The sequence below is a fragment of the Halichoerus grypus genome, chromosome 9 (genome assembly GCF_964656455.1).
Source record: "Halichoerus grypus chromosome 9, mHalGry1.hap1.1, whole genome shotgun sequence".
Taxonomy (NCBI): Eukaryota; Metazoa; Chordata; class Mammalia; order Carnivora; family Phocidae; genus Halichoerus; species Halichoerus grypus.
The window spans coordinates 13,091,205-13,113,378 of record NC_135720.1 but is presented as its reverse complement, the minus strand read 5'-3'; the positions used below and the strand labels follow the sequence as shown (position 1 = coordinate 13,113,378).

The following is a 22,174-nucleotide window of genomic DNA, read 5'->3' as shown; positions in this document are numbered from 1 at the left end:
ATTCCAGCCAAGTTAGCCTGGAAAAGTAAGTGAGATGAAGTATGTAAGCTGAAGGAAGGAAGTATAGAATGAAGATCAGTGGGTAGGATAATGAGGGACATTGGAGGTAAAGAGATTCACAGGAGGGATTCACACAAGAAAAGGAAGGATCTTGTTAAAAACAAGGTAACAGACCCAAAATAGAGTTGTTTATGCTAAGCCACATATCACCAAAGGAGCCTTAACTTACTTACAGTTTCACCATTCCCAGAAATGGAATCTTCAACCAATCAGGAATCTCCTGGCCAGCACTGTTAGAATTTATTCCTGATGGACCCTTGCCCTCACCCATAAGGAAAGTCACCTGCAATTCAACAACCTGCCATTTTGCCTAATACCACTTCCTTGTTCCTGCTCCCTACTGCCTATAAAATCTTCCAAGCACCTTTCCATCTGCTATGTTGGACGCTGCCTGATTCATAATTGCTGAATAAAGCCAATAAGATGTTTACCCAGTTGAATTTTGCTTTTTAGCACTGAAGACCCAGAGGTCAATGCTGAGACTCATGTGTCTGCCAAAGGGCCCTGGAATTCATGAACAACATGTGTATTCACCTCTTCCAAATTTTCATTGGGAACAATGCTAAGTGCTAGAAAAAGAGAGATAGAAAGACATAGTCTTCGTCTTCATGGGGCTCAGATCCCAGAGTAAAACAAAACAAAACAAGAAATTGATGATGATCCCTCACCTGTAAACCAGCTATGATGAGAGAAAAACTCTCTAAAGGCCTGATATACAAGGGAAGCCAGTGTAGATTTCTTTCTAAGTCAACATGACTGTGTATAAACTTTGTTCAAACCAAAAGCCTGATTTAGAGCCCACCACACATTCATTTGTGAATGAGTAGCCTAAAGAAAAACTATCTTGTCCTTGAGATATCAATCAATGCTCCTACTCCTGCATTCCTTTGAGATGAAACTCATGATTCCTGCCTATATGTTAATCTATAATCCATAATCTTTTGAGCTTTTACAAGATGTAAAAAGTATATAACCCTGTAAATACTGTTCATTCTCCAGCACACCTTCTTCCCTGTAAAGAGCATGTTTTCTGGGCAGCTGTCCTAACTTGGGCTCTAATAAAACTCTCTTTCTTACTTTTAGAGATTCTAAAAGATTTGCTCATTTTATGCTGACAGGTGTAGGAATCCAGCAGAAAAGATGGGAATAGGATCAGGTGTGTACCATTTGTTGGAGAGGGCAGAAGCAATCCTCTGGGGACTTAAGCATGGTTTCCCTTTATGGTGCATCTCAGACTCCTTGAGTTCTCCCCTTACAATCTCTTATCTTTAAATGTTCTTTCAACCTGCAGCAAACCACAAACCAGAAAATACACATAGTTTAACAACTGCAGTGGAAGGGACAGCAATCAACAGCAGTGCCTTTGAGTGGCCCCATGTTCCCGTTCACTCTGACCGTGATCACTCCCTCCGATCTGGTCACTGGCATGTCAGAAAGAGCCCCAGACATGGGGGTCACTGGGATACCCTTTTTAATATAAAATTGTCCTTAAGGAAAGGAAGAGTGTCACTATGGCTGCAGCTGGCTAATATATTTTCACAGAAGCAATCAGGGTGAAAAACACTTAAAGACCCAGGCAAGTGTGGGTGGCCACTCACATCAGCCCCTATCGCCTGGCTTGCTAGAAATGTAATCAAATGCTCTTCATTTTCTCCACCGTATATGAAAGACATGATCTGCAGACCAAAATGGCCAGAAACAAGGAGCATGATATCCCACTACTCACATTTTAAATTTCCCCATGATGGGATCTCACACTTGAATCGGCTACCCCACAGGAAGATGAGGAAGCACGTGTGCAGAGTCCAGTTGTGATACATACCCCGTTTGCATTCCCTCTGTGCTGACAGGAGGCCTGAAACATTGATATGCAAGTCATTCTCTGGATGAGTCAGTTTTCTTCTCAAAGCAATTAGCAATTACCAGCATTTATTCAGTGAGCAGGATTCAGGCAGACAAACACTAACAGTCCGTCATTATCACAACAAAAGAAACACAGCTTTTATCCTCCCCGAAGGAAGTAAGATTTTCAGAATTCCAACTTCAAGCTCTCTCTCTCTCTTCCCAGACCTATGATTTATTGCATCATCAACCTTAAAATAATATAAAGTTCAGCCATTTATTGATGAAGACCTGCTTACAGATGTGCCTTCCAGGAATCACACGCAGCCCCAGAAAGCTCCGAGAGACTATTAAACATAGATTTAATGGCTCAACCCACAGGGGCGCCATCTCTACACTCACCACCCTTTAGTTATCTTCTGAGAGAGGCCACCATTCCTGCAAACCTCCTGTGGACTGCTTCCATGTTGTCACACCCAACAACTCAGATGCTCTTGCAATGGAGTCAAATCAATCATTATTTGCCACATTCCAATTATAGGCCAGTACTAGACACTGTAGAAGCAAGAACGAACAAACGACCCATGCACAGTCCCAGAGCCTCAGTAATGGAGCCAAAGCCAAACTGGAATGGAACCTAATCCACTTCCGGCTCTTACTGGATGCACAATTTTGGGCAAAGCATTTACCACTCTGAGCTTTAGTGTAGTTTCCTCATTTATCAAAAGGATAAAACCTACCTCACATGAAAGAGATTGTGTATATAAATTACACTGCCTTACACAAAATATGTAGGCAACATGCATTAGTGTCAGAAGTTACCAGTTTGTCCCAGCTTTCACCAGCTGGTAAGGATAAATATTCTAATGGTCAGCCCTACCCCTAAGCCTCAGCCTACCTGCCGCAGGTCCATCATGGCTGAAAGTCCAGCCCTTTCCATTAATTCCTTCTCTTATTCTCTTAGAAGTTTTGCCGGGGGTGGGCATGATGGAATTTCTGGCAGCCCTGGCTTCAGACAAGGCTAGAATTCCAGCATTCCCAGTCTGCAAGCCTCCATTGCTGCTTTGTCCTGCACCTCTCCTGACCAAGTTCCCATGTAGACCCATGGCACCTCTAGTGCCATGGATTCCTCTTTCCCAGGGCACTTGGGCACTTGAATTGCAGAGAAAAATGAAAATAGCCTAACCCTCACTCACTCTGAACCTGGAATCTGGGACCATGAATAGGTCATTTATTCATTCGTGCTTCTACAGTATCTAGTATTGGTCTATTTCTGTGCTACACCCAAGTTCTATAATTTCTCACCTGGATTCCTTATCTCTCATGAAGATATTTTTAAGTGGGGATAGTTGCTTAAATTGATGTTTCTTTGAGGGGACAAGTGCTGGAAACTCCTATTCCACTGTCTTGCTGACATCTCTCCCCTTGCTTGGACTTTGATAGGAATATCATTAAATCTGTCTATTAATTTGGGGAGAATTGACATCTTTACTGTGTTGAGACTTCTAACTTGTGAACAAGGTATGTCTCTCCAGTTATTTAGATTTCTTTGATTTCTTTCTTCAATGTTTTGTAGTTTATAGCATATAAGTCCCATACATTTTTGTCAGATTAACACCTAAATATTTCATTTTTTTGAGTGATTATAGATGGTATTCTATTTTTAATTTTAGTATCCATGTGTCCATTGTAAGTATATGGAAATACAAAGGATTTTGTGTGTGTGTCCATTTACTTTGAGTCCCATGATTTTGCTGAACTCCCTTATTAGTTCCAGGAGGCTTCTGTTTGCTTTTTTGGCTTTTCTTTTTTAAGATTTCTTGGGACGTTTTACATAGACAATCATAGCATCTGCAAACAGGGGAAGCTGTATTCTTCTTTCCCTTTGTGATCTGTATGACTTTTTATTTCACTCCTTTGTCTTATTGTACTGGCTAGAACTTCCAGCATTATGATGAATAAGAGTGGTGAGAGCGAACATCTTTGTCTTTTTCCCAATCTTGGAGGAAAAGGATTCAGTCGTTTATCATTAAGTATAATGTTAGCTATAGGTTTTTGGTAGATATGCTTTATCAAGTTATGCTATAACAATTAATATAATCATGTGATTCTTCTTTAGCTTATTGATATGGTAGATTTGTTGACTGATTTTAAATATTGTATCAGCCTTGCATCCCTAAAATAAGCTCCACTTGGTCATAGCACATATTTCTTTTTATATATTGCTGAACTTTATTATTTTAAGAATTTTCAGATCTATATTTATGAGGGTCTGGTTTTTTTCTCCTGACTTTATCTGGCTTTCGTATCTGCATAATAGTAGTTTCAGAAAGCAATCTGTCCCTTCCAACCTTCAGCCCTCTCTGCCAAACTTCTATTTTTACAGTTCCACAGGCCCTGTTACTCCTCTTGCTCTTTAGTCCAGTCTCATCTGGTGGTCCCGCAATCCATTAACTAGGTGTGACCTTATCTCAACCCCAATTGTGGACTAGTTCTTTTTCACGTCTCTTTAAGTTCTGTTCAATTAGATAGTAGTTTTAGATTCCCTAACCTTACTCTGCCTAGAATAGAGAACCTCCAACCAGAGTAACAGAGTCTCATTTCTAACATAGCAGAACACCTGGTCCTTAATATATACATACACACATGCATATAAATGCATAGGTATAATACATGTTCAATAAAAGAAGTTAATATTTATTTTGATTACTTTTCTACAGGAAGCTAAATTGCTTGTTTCATTAATACATCTTGTATTTTTCTGACTTCATGCTGCCCCTTTGTGTCTCAGACTAGCATTCCTAGTTCCTCTCTTCCTCTTTCTCCATCTATATCTCAAAATCCATCTCAAACTTCACCTCCCCTATGAAGCCCTCCTTGACCACTCCAGCACACAGTTCTCTCTTCTTCTTCTGCACTTTTTATAATTATTGTCTGTGATACACATCTGTCAATGAATTTATTCTTCCCCAGGACAGGAGGTAAAGATTAATAAGAATGAAAAAAAAAAAAAAAACTGTCTTCACTTGTATAAACCACTGGAAAAGGCAGTGCATCTTTTGAAGAGGTAAATGAATTGCACTTGAGTTTGGGAGGGCCTGATGACCTATTAGTAAGCATTCATCAGCTGTTTCCATTTCCAGGAAAATTGAATAAATGTACTTTTTTCCTATTTTTCCAATAAAATACAACTAATATTGAAAACAGAAAAACAGTAGGAAAAGTTAATAAAATTAAAAAGTGTCTGTGAAAAGATCCATAAAATTGACAAATGTCTAGCAAGGCTAGCAAAGAAAAAAAGAGAGGATGTAAATTATCAACATCAGGAATAAAACAGGAGTTATCAGTACAGACCTTGCAGACATCAAAAGATAATGAAATATTATAAACAACTCAAAACAAATAAATTTGGCAACATAGATGAAATGGACCAATTCCTTAAAAATCATAAACTATCACAACTTGTCCAATATGAAATAATTTGTATGCCCTGTATTAAGGAAATAGAATTTGTTATTTAAAAATTCCCAAAAAAAGATATGTCCAAGCCCAGATAGTTTCACTAAAGAATTCTACCAAACTTTTAAGGAATAATTAACAACAATTCTACACAATCTCTTCCAGAAAATAGAAGAGACTATTTCCTAGTTTGCTTACTTATCATTACTATAAATATAAATGGATTAAATTGTCCAGTCTAAAGACAGAGTAGCTAGTGGGAAAAAATTGGGTCCAAATTATGATATCTACAAGAGATTCACTTTGGCTCTAAGGATATAGCTTTAGCTACACAGTTGGAAATGAAGGGATGAAAAAAGATATTCCACACAAATGGTAACTAAAAGAAAGCATGGGTGGCTATATTTATATCAGACAAAATAGATTTTAAGTTAAAAACTGTCAAAAGAGACAAACATCAGTATATAATGATAAAGGGTCAATCCATCAAGAGGATATAAAAATTGTAAATATATGTACTGCCAAAATTGGTTTCTAACAAAAGGCCATAAACTGGGAGGCTTACAAACAACAGAAATTTGCCACAGTTCTGGATGCTGAAAGTTAGAGCTCAGGGATTGAGCATGGGTTCAGGTGAGAGCCCTCTTCCTGGCTACAGACTCCTAACTTCTTGTTTCATCATCACAGAGTGAAAAAAGAGTGAGCTATCCCTCTGGACTCTTCTTAGAAGAGCACTAATCTCACTCATGAGTGCTATCCATCTTCATGACTTAATTACTTCCCAAAGATGCCACCTCCTTGTATCACAACGTTGCGGATTAGATTTCAACATATCGTGAAGGGGCACCAACATTCAGTCCACAACAGTGATGTTATGTGGGACCCCATACATAGATTAGACATTCTGTGAGTCCTTGAATGGTAGTGTTGGCTGAGGAACTATAGAAAGGCAAATCCCTTTGTGGATACTCGTCAATCCTAGTTAGAGTGAAACACGGCCTTTTTCCAGGTGGAGGAGGTCAAATCTAATCAACTTGCCGACAAGTATCTGCTTGGTTTCCTCAAATCATGGTACCTTCTTGGGACTCAGCATTGGTTTTTGTTACTAGTGGGCTAGATGTTCAGCAGAAGTAGCTTTCAGCTTGATGACAAAATGCATGGTCTGGGGCCCATGGTTAGCCTCCATCTCTGTCACCATGGTTTCTCTGTTTGTGAGCTCATTGCACAAGCCCTGGAGTGGTCAATGACAGAGGCTAGTAGACATCAGTTGGCTGACTCATGCTGTCCACTTGGTTGCTTAGTGCTTCTTCTGAAATGGATGCTCTTTGATGAGTATTAACATTTCATGCAAAGATCAGATCTTCACATATTATGCCCGCTCTTATGGGTAGATTCTCAAGTCTCTCCCCTAGATGTCTTTGTCCTTGATGTTCCTTGGGCCACGGCTCTCTCCACACAAAGTGGATGACATGGGGTGCATTGCTGGAAGCTCAGACTCCTGAGAGGTTTTCCACTCACCAGTGGCTTTTAGAGTCGCCCATAGGTGAAGCTGTGGAGCAGTAACGGTCATTTCTGGTTTGAATTCACAGATCAACCCAACCCAGTAGTGACCTAAGTTTCCTCCTCTATCTGACAGAGAACTCCCCCATGAGGTCAAATGTGTGAACTGAATGAGAGGTAATGATGCAATAGTGGGAAGTGGCTTAGGTGTCACTTGTTCATGGTATTTTCAACGCTCTCTGGAGCTGCTTAAGCCCAGTCTTAGATGTGCCACTTCCATTTCACAATGAATTACTTCTGCACCACTATTAGTGGTGTCTATTAGTCTATTAGTACCTATACGTCTATTAGTACCCATCTCTAAATGTTTACTTCTGGCTGCAAAGTTAGCTAATACTCCATGGTTGGACTCTACCATAGTCAGTATCTCCCAGAGCTATGTCCAGGAGCTATTTTTTTAATAGTGACTCTTTCTCTGTTGTAAATGGCATGGGCTTGGTCCAATGACTCTCAGATTGGAGATTGTCAGATTCCACTTTATTTCTTTCTGTATTGTATATATCTCTATTACCATGGGATCTGCTGAGTCCTTAAAAACTGGAACAGGCCCTCCAAGCATAATGCTTCTTTCTTACTGGTAGAAGTACAAGATACAGTAACTAGTCCTCTACTTTGAATGAGCTGTCCTAGCTTTTCCCAGGCCATTGGACCCCTAAATCTTTCACATATTTGGCAGGCCCTTGAATCTTTGTAGGTTTATCTCTCACTCTCTGGTGTTCTTGTGTCTAATCACAGCCTCCAGTGCACTTGCCACTTCTTGTTCATCAAGTTCTCATTGTTTATTACATGATATTATCAATATAGTGGACTGATGTGATGTCCTGTTTAAATGGTTCATTGTCAGATAAAGGAGGAAAATGCCTCAACTTCTGACTATTTTGTGACACATAGCAGCAGAATTAATATAGACTTGGGGCAAGACCATAAATGTGGGGCGCCTGGGTGGCTCAGTTGGTTAAGCGACTGCCTTCGGCTCAGGTCATGATCCTGGAGTCCCAGGATCGAGTCCCGCATCGGGCTCCCTGCTCGGCAGGGAGTCTGCTTCTCCCTCTCCCACTCCCCCCTCTTGTGCTCTCTCTCTCTCATTCTCTCTCTCAAATAAAAAAAAAAAAAAAAAAAAAGACCATAAATGTGTATGGTCATCCATCACATATAAATGTGAAATGCCTCTGATCCTCCTTCATGATCAATATTGAAAAGAAAGCACCTACCTAGCCAAAGCCCATGTACTTGAGGTTGTAATCTGCTCTAGTAAAGACACCATGTCCAACATAGCAGCTACAATTGTGGTTATAGTTTGGTTAAGTTTGCAAGACTCCACTATAATTTGTCATGATCCATCTTGGTTTGTCAGGAGTCAAACTGGAAAATTGGTATGAGTTGGGACCACTACTCTTGTATTCTTAAAGTCTTTTAGGGTGGCCCTAATCTATGTCATTCCCCTTGGATGTGATATTGGTTTTTATTTACTATTTTTCCTAAAGGAGGTAGCTTCTTGGACTTTTATTTGGCCTCTCTTAGTACAATAGCTATTACTGGTCAAAGAACCAACATGAGAGTTCTTCCAGCCACTAAGTATTGCCATTCCAATTATACATTCAGAAACCAATGGGTATGGGCCATTTATACCTTGACTTGTATATGCCCCTACCCTACTCTAGCATAGTGCCATAATATTTGGGGGTGGTTCCTGGGAATCAGCAACAAGTTATACCCTGTATCCAATTTCCCTTGAAAATATATGTAATGTCTATTGTTGACATCCCATATATCTTGTCTCTAGGAAAACCATTTTCTGTTAATAATCTTCAAAGATCCTTACTGTCAGCACCAGTCCCAGGCTATCACTCTGAACTTGCTTCCCATTACAGTAATTCTGACTACCTTGCTGATAACTGCAAAGTGTTGCCATCTGACCTCAACTAGTCACTGGTCATGGGCACCCTGGTTGGGGATGGGGAACAGAACCTCCTGGCTTCTCTCATTTAGCTGAGGACAGTTTTCTGGAAATGAGGGATGCTGTTAGCTACAAAACCTCACAGCAACTGGGGAATGAAAGCTCTGGCCAGGTGAAGGGTTCTGGGAAGGCATCCACAGCGTCCGCAACAATAGCCTTGGGCACTAGGATAATAACTAGCTAACCATCCAGGCACCCTGTTTGCCTGGGAATTTTGTCCCTTCCCTACACATCCTGCTCTGGACAGAACTGCCAAGACATACTGAGTATAGACTTCAGTGTTGGTAGAGTGTTTATGACTTCCTAAAAAAATGTGGCTAGAAAAACTAACCAGCATCATGGGATTACCTACAAATACAAGTTTGTTTGTTGGTTTGTTTGTTTGTTTAAGAGAAAAGATAATGTTCAGATTTACAAAGGCCAGCACGTCTGAAAATTCTATGCTTATCAGTACATTGGAACATCAACCCACACTCACAAGAGTCTCTTTATCCTGTGACCTGGCCACACCCTCGGTCAGTCTGACACAGCACAGGGCAGCTCACAAACCTAAGAATATGAATCCTAAATCATCCTTTGCTTTATGATACTTGATCCTTGAAAGTGACTTTGTAAGCCTTTGTCTTTAAATGCAGGATTATTAAAACCTGATCTGATTATTAAAATAATATACTTGTTACACCTGTGTACATGTGCTAAGACTTCGTTTTCTCAGAAAGATGGAATTACCTTTCTTATGGTGAACATATTTTGATGAAATCAAATTCAAGTCACAGAGTAAGACAAAGAACTTTCATGCTTGGGGTTAAAACTTGGAAATCCTAGAATTTCTCGGAGAAATTGATGGTTCGGGGGGACGACGTAATAAATAAAATCTTAAAAAAAAAAAAAAGATATTCGAAATGGAGGTTTGCACTAGGCAGAACAACGTCCATCTCCTAATCACTGGAAACTGTGTACATGCCACAAAGGGCCATTAAGGGCAAGGGGGAATTAAGGTTGCAGGTTGAAGTCAGGTTGCTAATTAGCTGACATAAAAACAGAGAGAGTGTCCTGGATTAATCAAATGGGCCCAATGTAATGACCAGAGTCCTTGAAAGAAGGTGTGGCTGGAAAGAAGGGTACACAGAGATACAATATTGCGGATTTTGAAGACCGAGGAAGGGAGCCAAGAAGGAGGAAGGGAGCCAAGAAGCAAAGAATATGGGTGACCTGGAGAGGGAAGGAAATGTATTCTCCCCTGGAGCCTCCAGAAGGAACATAATCCTGCCAACACCTTGATTTTGGCCCAAGAAAGACATTGTCAGACTTCCAACCTCCAGAACTATAAGAAAACACATTCTTCGAAGCTGCTAAATTTGTAGTAACTTGTTACAGCAGCAATAGAAAACTAATACAAGGTTGTTTAGAAATCAGGAACACAGTGTACCTATGCCTTTTGCTGATCCCTTTGGTCTAGAATAATGTTTCCTGCTTCTGTGTGGGAGCCCAGACACAATAGGTCGTGGCTGGATGGAGGGAAAAAAGAGGGGAGGGCTCAACATGTGAAGTGATAACTGAGAGAGAGTGAGAAAAAAAAAACAAAACCCTTATTTGTTTGTGTAGACAGCAATCAAGGATTTGTGAATCAAGTTCAAATGCAGGCTGGGGCGCCTGGGTGGCTCAGTCGTCAGGCCTTGGGCTCAGGTCATGATCCCCAGGGTCCTGGGATCGAGCCCCACATCGGGCTCCCAGCTCAGTGGGAAGCCTGCTTCTCCCTCTCCCACTCCCCCTGTTTGTGTTCCCTCTCTCCCTGTGTCTCTCTCTTAAAAAAAAAAAAAAAAAAAAATGCAATCTAACTTCTTCCCATCAGTGGTCCAAAATAAAGCAATTTATTATGCTATTTCAATATTTTCTCTGTTCATTTTTCACACAGAAACAGCTTATGCATTTTAAGGAACATATGTGCCACAGGTCTTAATTTTTATGATCTGCAAATTTTTAAATTCTCTAAACAAAAGGGTGTCTCGTAATGATAAGGGGTATGCAACGTGCAAGTCAAGTTTTGTGGACCAACAGTTTTGAAAAGTATATCTTTTTCCTAACAAGCCTGTAAGCTGAGGACCACTGGAGAAGAGCACATCAGTTATTATTGAGATAGATTTCCCAACATAATTAAAGGCTGCATTTAAAAATAAAATCATCGAGTCAGTTATTCTTATGATGGCCACCAGAGGGCACCACAACCTTTGTAGAAGATAAAAGCCCAGCCATCAAACCCTTCCCAGCGAGTTTGTTCTTGGGAAGAAGCAACACAGCAGGGCAGAAAACAAATACCAGTAGTAGATTTCCATTTTTTTCATGTCATTTTACTAGATATATTTTCTCTTGTTTTTATTTGTATCTTACAAGTCAATCTAAAAAACATAAAGCAGAAGAAATGAGCCATGCCTCTTTTTCCTGTTCAAAGAGGATAGGTGACAGAGAATGAAAGCACAATGAGATTGAAGAGAGAATTTCCACATTGTCATCTTGCCCCAAACACCATGCAGTGCTAAAAGTCACATCCCCATCATGCAAGGACATGAAAGTCTATGGTGATTACAACTCCTGGTGTTTATTATGGGATGCTAAATGTCTCCACGGAGCATGCTTCCCCTTTGGACTCAACATAAAGAAATATCAATATAGAGCCATTAAGTCTCACGGGAAGAGATATGGAAGAACATTTGAAATGTAGAACTATTTTTCATGTTTTCTGTGGTCTGTGGTAGTATGGGGAAGAGGAAAAACGTGCAGAGGAAGCAAGGAAATCGCTTCCTGTCTCACAATGTAGAAAAACATGGAGCTGTTCGGCATCTTGCTCACAGAGAGAGGCGGCTTTCTGTGAAGGTTAAAATTATTCCTCTGCCTTCACTCATTTCATATGGGTTGTTAAAATCTAGTTTCAGGGGCTTTCCTTTTTAATTACACATTACAAAACCCTAGCAGGGCAGTCACCCGACATTTCTAGGACTCGATTTCTCTTGTGAGGTAAGCACACAAAAAAATTAGAAGGAAAATAAACTGGGAAATCTCAAATATCATATTTTATTAGACTGAAGAAGAGAGGTCTTCTAAAACTAACCAGAAGTTATTGGTTATTTTTATTATATTGGCTTGTTTGGGATAGGAATCCTCTGCACCTAAATTCCTCACTTAAATCTTCCATGTGGCTATATATCAAAATATTATCTTTCAAGGAGAGTATCTTAAAAGAGGTCTGTATCCATGAGTTTACATATGGCTGGAATTTGTCTAGTACCTCTCCTCAAAAGACTTAATGTGTATTTTCTTTTTATCTGTTTCAATTCTATGATATTGTTCATCATTTTAAGTCTGAGGAAGCTACATAATTACAGGACAAGAAATTGGGAGAGGAAGGGGGAGGGCCTAACTCCTAGTCCCTAGGCTCTCTGACATCTCCTGACATGCTTTTAAAAGAAAATAAATGAATTCCATTTCTTTAACTGCCTCTTTCCTCCTAGGATTTCACAGCACCTAAAACAAGCAGTGAAATTTCAAGAAGGAAGGAAAGGGAGCAGAGTGACTAGGTCACACCGCAATCCAGTCAACCCAGGAACCAATGGCCGCAGGAGGGACAGTCACTCTTCAGCCCTGAGGAAAAGAAGAGGCCCCCTCAGGTTTTCAGTGGCCGACTTCACAAAAAACCCCACAGGTGTGCCCGGTCCAGTGCAATGCACACACCCCGCACCTCACAGGGCTGGGGCCCAACAGTGACTGCGCAAGGTAAAGGGGAGAGAGAGGGGGGCGAGAGGAGCTTATTTCCTCCCCATTGAAAAAGGAGGAATGAGAATCCACCATCATCCCTGCAAAAACCACTGGGGAGGGAACGGGGGAGCCTGAACACACAGATCTGCAAACTACAAAGTGCTACATAAATATAAGGCTTGGGTTTCACATTGAAATCTGACTGCAAACACAAACTCTCTTAGGCTTCCTGGAGTCTTTGCCGTGGTATACGTTATGACTCTTCCCGGGTCTTTGATGCTACGCTAAGATTGTGCCAGAACTAAGGATTATTAAAAGCAGTATATGCCTATCAAGTGTGCGACCATTCATTTCGGTGTGTGCCGCAATGTGCCAGCCACGGAAGTATCCCATCAGGCACTAGTCTGGGTCTACAAGCTAACCAGAGAGAAGGGGTCCTCCCTGCAACCCCGAAGACGAGTCCCAGCCGGATCCTAATCCACAGCCGGTGCCAGAGGGTTGGACCTGATTATGCTCAGATCCTCTGCTTCCTGAGCAGCCGTGGTTCTGGGTCATTCCACAGCCCTCAGACCCTATGTCTACAGGAGTGGGTAAAAGAATCACCCCTTAGACCCCATGAAACTACCCGAAATCCATTTCAGAGATGCCCCCATTCCCAGGAATAAACTGGAAGTAATCCAGTTTTCCCAATATCCTTTGCACCAGAAAAATGGCAGGGTTATTCCTAAATTGAGTAGAATGGAAAGTGTCACCCACTCTGCCTATCATTTCCTACTGCCCCCCACCCCCACTTCCTCTCAGTGGCCACGGCTGAAGCTGGGACCTCACAGAGGCAGCCCCCTACTTGCTAACACAAGGTAATGCAGAGGGAAAGCGTTTACAGAGGGGAAAACCCTGACAAGCAGGCAAGCTTGGTCTAGAAGAGGGGGTGCGAGACTGGGCAGTTAGGTCTGACTTTCATCTGGGGAGTAAGTGTTTTCACAGAGGCAGAGCTTCTAGACTGACAACTTTGAAAAGTAACTGAAAGGCTCGATTCAATAATCTCATGGACCCATTTTGCCTTTAAGTTTGAGCTCTCCTAAAGGAATTTACACTCAGTGGTCAGTTATGTGTGCCTTAATGAGAAGCCCAAGCAAAGCACTGACATGTGTCCCCAAGCCTGGCCAAAAGCTTCTGAGCACTTCAATTTAAAAAGACTGTTTTGAAGTTTCTAGGTTGGTATCTCCAGCCAAGGGAAAGAAGGTGGAAGAGAACTGTGCCCAACGATTATCTCCTCCATTAGCAATTCTCCTTCCCTCAACATTTTCTTTACATCGTGACTCCTAAACAATGAACCTTCTAACAGCTGCTAATTGTAGAAATAATCAATAACTCCCAAAGAAAAGAGATGAAAGCACTAGCCTCTCCAAACAGGAATTTCAGGGTCTCATCTGAGGTCCTACATGGTTACTTCTCTCCAGCGCCGCCGGAGCCAACAGTAAATTCACCGCAAGCCAGGACCGCCGCCCACCCCACCCCAAGCTCCTATGTAGCCTGGATCCTTCCCCCAGCACTAGGAGCAGGTGCTCCTAAAGATTGGCTAGGCATGCCTTCTTATTTTACATAAGCTTCTAGTACTCTGACTTGTTTCCTCTTGTTTTTCTTTCTTAACACTGAGGTTGTTTTTGTTTACAAAGTATTAACACTTCTGAGTAAAGCTTGGGGAAACCTTCAAGGACTCTTTCCATTTGGTCTGCAAATAAAATTGGGAGGGTTATTTCCATTTGAATGTCAAGCCATATGTTAACTCTCTGAAACACACCATATTGGGCTGACAATTAGCTAGGGGTAAGGGCAAAATGGGTTTTTGGTGGGTTGTGGTTATTCGTAGGATGAAAAATATTCATGGTGATTAGTAAGGGAAGATTTTCATATTATGTCTCTAATAAAATGAGTTCTCTTTAACAGCAGACCCCAAAATTTCTATTAGACCTTAGACAAAAGACTATATTAGTTGTGTTTCATTTGGTTTAGGGTTTGTGGGCATAAATGGCAGGAAGCTTAAAAAGTTTATTTACTAGAAGAAATAACCTAAGGTGAAAGTCCTTTTCTGGTTAAGAGAGTGACAGAATTCTGAGCACTCTGGGTTGAGAAAGAGGCAGAGAAAGAGAGAGGGAGAAAGAAAAAGAGAAGCCAGAAAGTGAACAATTAATAATGCATGCCTCCACATTTATCCCACAAGATATCCTGAGCATTCCTCATACATTATAGTGCAACATAATAACTCCAGTGAATCAACAGTACTCCTATTTTCTCAAGCAAAAAAGTATATACTTGGAGAATATATATTGAGCAAAACATGTAATTACTTTACCATCTTTTAAAACACTAGTAATTTGATCTTCTATAAATATACTTAAATAACAAACATATTATAGATAGCTCTTCACATAGGACACAAAGTGACACAAACATACAAAAATAAAACAATCATATTTTAACTCTTCTGTTGTTTTTGTTGGGTTTTTTTGGAGTAAAGATATCAAACCCATTCAGACACCAGAATTATCTTGTCAATCTTGATCCCGGGGAGACAGGATGTAAGTTGACACTGTATGGGAATAGGCACCACTCCCAGGGACAAAGCAGCAAACATTCCTTGCTGGACTTATTTCTATCTCCTGCAGTGGTTTAGAAAAGCTAGGAGGGAGCAGAGGTCTCTACGAGTAATAAGATAGATTTCTTTAGCTGTTCTGTGGAAAGGAAACTTTAATCAGATCCCTCACCCTCCCCCCGCCCTGCCCCTGGGTCAAGTGTGGAAACATCAAGCTGTCCTTTGAGAGGGTGTTCAATAGAACATGCCTCCCCCTTAGGCTCTCCCACACACCAATCACCATGAAGTATTTCTCAGCTCGTGGAAAAGGCACCACCATTCCAGACCAAAGGCAAGAGATTTGGGTTCCACAAAACCACATTTGTCCCATTCCAGTTTCTGTTGTAAAACATGTTCCTCCACTCCAAGCAATGATTTGAAGAATTCAACTACCCAACCCAGGGGAATATGTACATTCTTCTTTTGGAAAACAGAACACTTCTATGAATAATTATCCCTGGTAAAATGTGATCTTTGTCCGTAGAACACCGTGGTTCTCTTGAGAGCAAGGAACATACACTTCTCACATCCCACTTAAAGCCTAGCATAACCGAGAGCTCCGAGTAGGAACACGATGTTTGTTCAACTGAACTCAATTCCTCCAGTCTCAATGAAAGCACTCCAACCAGAATGAGGAGTCCTGCTGCCATCAGAGTGGGTCCTCACTTCAGTTGCATCTTTGGAGAGAGAGGCAATGTTTAAGGAACTGGTTTCAGTTTTCCTTTGAAGGAAAGTTCTTGCAACTTCTTGAAGAGTCACTTGGGGTAAGAGATCAGGGGAGAGAATGCTGGCTTGTTCTCAAATAGAATTTTCAACACAGGCAGAGGAAGGTGGTTTCTCGAGTCCCTCAGGAGTGCCTTCATGGGCAGACGTGGGGGCCCGCTGCTGCTGATAGATATCCTGGATCAGCAGGGTGTTCATCACCTTCCACTCCCTGTATTTCCTGGCTGTCAGCTTCGGATCATCCAGCAACTGGTTAATCATGGCCAGGTCGTGTTCTTTACACTGCCCCAGTAGGAAAAAAAAAAAGGCGGGGGAAGGCGGTGAGATATAGTGAGTACCTTAATTTCAATAAACCCTCTGGCGCTTTTACGAATACACATATACACTCATCATAAAATTAGCAAAGTGTTTTTACACACTAATATTCTAATCCCTAACCAAGCCTAAGAGATATGGCAGGACAACCATTTGCATATATTTGCCAAATAGAAGGTAAGTATCCTACACAAAGGCTGGTGGAAGAACTAGACATATAGCCAGGTTCTTCCATGTGGCTCTTCCCTGATCAATCCTTATTCCACACCTCAGTAATATTTCTATCTCAGGGTGAGCCTTATTACTTCTAAAACTTATAATTGTATCATCATTTCATTGACCACCCAAACTTCACTAAGTAAAATTGAGACATCGTACTCTCCCTAAGACATCAGATAATACAAAATATATTTTTATTTTATTAAATTGTCCTCTGTTTTAATAACTCACACACATGTATTTAATTAACATATACCGAATAAATATATAGGCTATCTTTTTATTCAAAGACTACTAACCTTCCATCAAAACAGTATGTGTTCCAATGATGCTAAATGAGCAAACAGATCTATTCGTAGTATTTTACCCTGCGTCCTCCGTAACCAATAACACACATTTCTGAAATGTCTGGCTCAGGTTAGGGGAATGTTCTGTAGTCAACGAATGGGCTAAAAATGAGGTGTTAACAGCCTCCACATTCAGTCCTGACAATTTTCTCTCAAATCTATCGTTTCCTCCATCCCTCTGACCGCAATCCTAACTTGGGATATGAAGTGCAGTTCATCACACTTGATGTGTCCCTGCCCCAATCCTCACTTTACATCCGCCATCCGCAAGGCAGTGCAGGGCATCACCTAAAATGCCGAGGCCTCATAATGGCTCCCCTTCATGTCCGAGGTTGTATGGATATGAGCTCCACCTGCTGACCTCCACTTCCTTCTCACTTCCTGCTCAAACCGTGGTGGTGTGCATTTCCCCCTACAACATCAGTCCACACGCTGTGATACTGTGCCACATGGAAGACCTTCCGTATCTTTTTCTGGTGAAATCTACCTCCTAGTGTTACTTTCACATGGAACACTTGCCAATCTTTCTTTACCGGATTTTACTATACCTCATAAATCTATACTCATTTCAGGCATCATGTTCTCCAGAAAATCTCTGAACCCCTCAACTGGACTGAGAAGCTTTTTTTATGCTCTCATGCTTTCCAATGCTTAGAACTTACCATGTTATACTTCAATGTTAATGGATCTGTCATGCCCCCAATTCTAAAGCTTCTTAAGGAAGGTGACAGAAAACATTTTATTCATCCCTGTATTCCTTACACCTAACACAAGGCCGCGTGCCAGGGAGACATTCAATACATGTTTATTACTAAACCAATCTTTCAGTCTGTCCTCAGGCCAGCATGTGTGTAGCTAAAAATTCACAACCAGGCTCACTGGTTGCAGTTCAAATTCATGACCACTGCCATTAAGTGGCTTTTGCTACCACCCAGTAGTCATATTTTCCCACCTCTCTTCTCTCCCAATCTCCCAAATTACTATTTCAAAAGTTTTCATCTCTACTCAAACCTGCGCACCCAACCTCCCTTAGAGCTGATGAGTTTGCTAATTTTTTTTTTTTTTTGAGGAAATGGAAACAATCAGAGAACACTTCTCCCAAGTTCTTATTGCCTACTACCTACATCAACACAGGTATATCCCAGTCTTCCTTCCTGTTCTTTTGGATGAAATCTCTGTGCTCCCAGCAAAGGACAATCTCTCCATTTGTGCATTAGCACCCACTCTCTCATACTCAAGAAATTCACTCCCACAATACTCCCCTCTTTCCTGTGACTCATTAATGTCCCACCTCCATTTGATCATTATATGTGCTGTCACCTCTCCCATCTTCAAAGCCCTCTCTAAACCCCAAATCTCTGCTCCAGGGAATGCTCCACTTTTCTCCTTGTCTCCAATATTCCTCCCCACACCCCCACCATGCCCATTCTCTCACAGACCCACTCCCATCAAGATTCAACCAAAACTGCTCTTGTTAAGGCCATTGATGACCTCCATGTTGCTGAATCCAATAACTATCTGTCTTCAACTTATTTATCAACAGCATCTAAAACTGTTGACTACTCCTTCTTGAACACTTTCATCATGTCATTTCTGTGGCACATTTTCTTGATTTTTCTCATCCTAGAATGGCCACTTATTCTTAATCTCCACTGTTGATTCCTCATTCTGGCCCAATCGCTTAACATTGGAGATCTCCAGAACCCAGCCTTTAGCCTCTTCTCTCTTCTATGTATATCTGTGTTCTTGCTAATTTCATGTAATCTCATGTCTCCCAATCTCCCTATGTACTACGGGTCACAAATTCATATTGCAAGCCTTATCTCTCCCCTGAACTTCACACTTGCTTGTCTAAACTTCCTCTTTAGCAGCTCCACCTGGACATATACTAGGCATCTCAATATAACATGCCCAAAACTAAGCTCCTATTGGGGGCACCTGGATGGCTCAGTCAGTTAAGCGATCGACTCTTGGTTTTGGCTCAGGTCATGATCTCAGGTCATGGGATCGAGCTCTGCATGGGGCTCCCTTCTCAGTGCAGGGTTTGTCTGCTCCAGATTCTCTCTCACTCTCCCTCCCCATCTGCCCCACACTCCCACACGGGCACAGGCCCTGTCTCTTTCTCCCTCTCAGATAAATAAAAATCTTCAAAACTAAGTTCCTATTATTCTCTGCATGCCTCACCCACTACAAATTCCAATACACACTGAAACCTGTTCCTATCATGGCCTTTTACAAAGCACCTAATGGCAACTCCACCTTTCCAGCAGCTCAGGCCAAACACTGGAGTGTCACACTTGACTCCTGCTCTCACTGCCAATGCACCAGCAAATCCCAAGTTCTACCTTCAAAATATGTCAAACTATGGCACACTTCTGTTCAGAACCTTCCAAACGCTTCCTATCTCACTGGGTAGAAGCTAAAGTATTAGCAATGGCAATAAGGCACCTTATGTTATAATCTCTCATTGCCCTCTGACCCACTGCTATTCTCCCCATGCCCCATTCTCCTGCAACACTCCAGCCACACGACCTCCTTGCTCTTCCTTAAGCCTACTAGGCATATTCCCACCCCAAGGCACTTGCAATTTTGTTCTTTCTGCCTGTAACATTCTGCCTTGGATCACCTCAAGACTCACTTCCCTTCCTTTCTCAGATTTTACTCAAATTCTACCTTTCAAAGAGCCTTTTCATGCCTCTCCTAGTTAAAAATCAATCCATCAACATTCCTCATCCTCCTTCTATTCCCTATCAAATCTATCATCACTTAGCATACTATAAAATTTAGTTAGTTAGTTAGTTAGTTAGTTAATTTCTTCTTGTACCTAAATGTAAGCTTCTTAACGGCAGGCATTTTTGTCTGATATGCCCACTGCTATTATCCCCACGTGATATGCTAGACATTCACTAAATATTTGTTGGAAAAAAATGAATGTATGATGGGGCGCCTGGGTGGCTCAGTCATTAAGCAACTGCCTTCAGCTCAGGTCATGATCTCAAGGTCCTAGGATGGAGCCCCGCATCGCATTCCCTGCTCAGTGAGAAGCCTGCTTCTCCCTCTCCCTCTGCCTGCTACTTCCCCTGCTTGTGCTCTCTCTCTCTGTGTCAAATAAATAAATAAAATCTTTTTTAAAAATGAATATATGAAATAAAATGTGAATGAACAATTATGTTTGTTCTTAAATCTCTTTTATATCATGAATCCTATTTAAAGCCTGAAGAAATCCTTTCTGCAAACCAGAAAAAGGTTTATATGTATGTGTGTGTTTTATATACATATTATTTATTAAATCTGTCACATTTGTTTATACATAAATATATAGATAGATATTTATATCTATACATTTGTATATAGTTTTAGGGATTCTAGAATTGGTAGCATTTATTCTACCCAAATGAGGGATCTGGTCTTAGATGATCACAAACATTGGCACAAAGAAATGTATTATTTGTTCTTTACAATTAGCTTTAACTTATGTTTTACTTGAGGCATTTTGTTACATTTTCTTTTTTCTTTTCTTTCTTTTTTTCTACTTATTTTACTTTTTTTTTTACTACATACACATAGTAATCTGAGTGGTAAGATTTACAATTTTGAATCAAGAGAACAAGAATATGGTGATAGATGGAGGTTAAAATATGTATTTGGATTCCAGGAAGGAAAGAAAAAATGTGCAGTGTGAAAGTAGCCAAAGAGTGATAACAAGCAGGTTGACCAAGAACCAGAAGCAGAGGGAAGGCAGGTTAAGTAAGTGGGTAACTAGAAAAGATTGCTTGTAGAAAATCAAGCAAGGCCAAGAGAATTTTCTTTCTTCCCTTTGAGTTCTGAACATCTGCACTTCAAATAACAATCTTTTCCCCCCAAAATAAGCTTTCATCCTTTGATATCACCATAGTGCTATTCATATGAAGCTGTTTAAGGAGTTTTACTTTGTTCTTAAGAAATTTTGACATCTGGGATGAACCAGGTGAGGGGATAAAGAGCACACTTACCATGATGAGCACTGAGTAATGTATGGAAGTGTTGAATCACTATATTATACACCTGAAACTAATATAACACTGTATGTTAATTATACTGGAATGAAAATAAAAAACTTAATAAAAATTATTAAGGGGCGCCTGGGTGGCTTAGTCGGTTAAGGGTCTGCCTGCATGATCTCAGGGTCCTGGGATTGAGCCCCCCGCATCGGGGAGCCCGCTTCTCCCTCCCCCTCTGCCTCTCTCCCCCCGCCCCCCTTGTGCTTTCTGCTCTCTCTCAAATAAATATTTTTTTAATTATTAAAACTATAATTGATTCCACACAAAAAAAATTTTTGACATCTGCTTCAGAGAGAGATCCTAATATTTTATTGAAGTATTAAATAAGATCTTTGCAGATAAACAAAATTTAAAGAACCGATTTTCTTAAGGCAAAATGAATTAACCACCCCTCTAAATCTGATCAAAGATTTTAGGAAAAGTTCTCTTCAACTTTGGGCTAACACTTTTCATATGGTTAAACATATTCTAAACTAAACAATTCAAATTTCTTACCATTGAGCTCAAGCCTGTGTTTTATGGATAAAAGAAATAACTATAGAGAAGACTAGAGAGGAAGGAAATCAGTGGAAACAACAGAAAGGTCTGTAGTGCTGACCAGAGCAGCACCCCAGCCAGCAGCATGGCGCACGGCCCGCCTCTCCCTTGTGGTACAGGAGCCTCACTGGATGCTTTGAACTACATTTACAACATCCTCCTTGCCTTCTGTTAGGCAAGGTTTGGCACGGCCTCCAGAAAATACCATGAGAGAGACAATGCTCTACTTTCCTTTTTCACTCCAAATAGTACATGACTTGACTCAAAAATGTGTTCTACCACAGAAGTTGGGGAAAGGGGGGTTCGTTCCTCTTTTAACACAGACCACAATAACCCTGAGAGCAAGTTTCGGTTGGATCCATTAATTATTCATTTTATTATTTTTTAAAGATTTTATCTATTTATTTGACAGAGAGAGAGAAGGTGATAGAGCACGCACAAGCAGGGGGAGCAGGAGAGGGAGAAGCAGGCTCTCTGCTGAGCAAGGAGTCTGATTGGGGCTCTATCCCAGGATTCTGGGACCATGACCTGAGCTGAAGGCAGATGCTTAGCCAACTGAGCCACCCAGGTGCCCCTAATTATTCATTTTTTAAAAAAGACAGGCTTAGCCAAAAGTCAATGGATGTCAAATTATCAGAAATTCCTAAAGATCTACATTTAGGGTATGACATGATGGTTTGCTCGACTTCCTAGAGTTTCCATAAAGAGAATTTGTTCCAATACAATCCCAGGG

The 22,174-nt window shown here is 40.9% G+C and overlaps 1 protein-coding gene across 6 annotated transcripts in view; it reads right to left on the bottom strand.

Annotated features, from left to right (window-relative positions):
* Window positions 1–10,726: 10,726 nt before the first annotated feature.
* Window positions 10,727–22,174, bottom strand: part of IPCEF1 (interaction protein for cytohesin exchange factors 1) — a 172,636-nt gene continuing 161,188 nt past the window's right edge. For all 6 annotated transcript variants that reach the window (XM_078054554.1, XM_036100227.2, XM_036100229.2 and 3 more), the window contains one exon: window positions 10,727–16,265. In XM_078054554.1, the coding sequence (XP_077910680.1) occupies window positions 16,059–16,265 (207 nt within the window). In that variant the 3' untranslated portion in view covers window positions 10,727–16,058. The remainder of the gene's footprint in view (window positions 16,266–22,174) is intronic.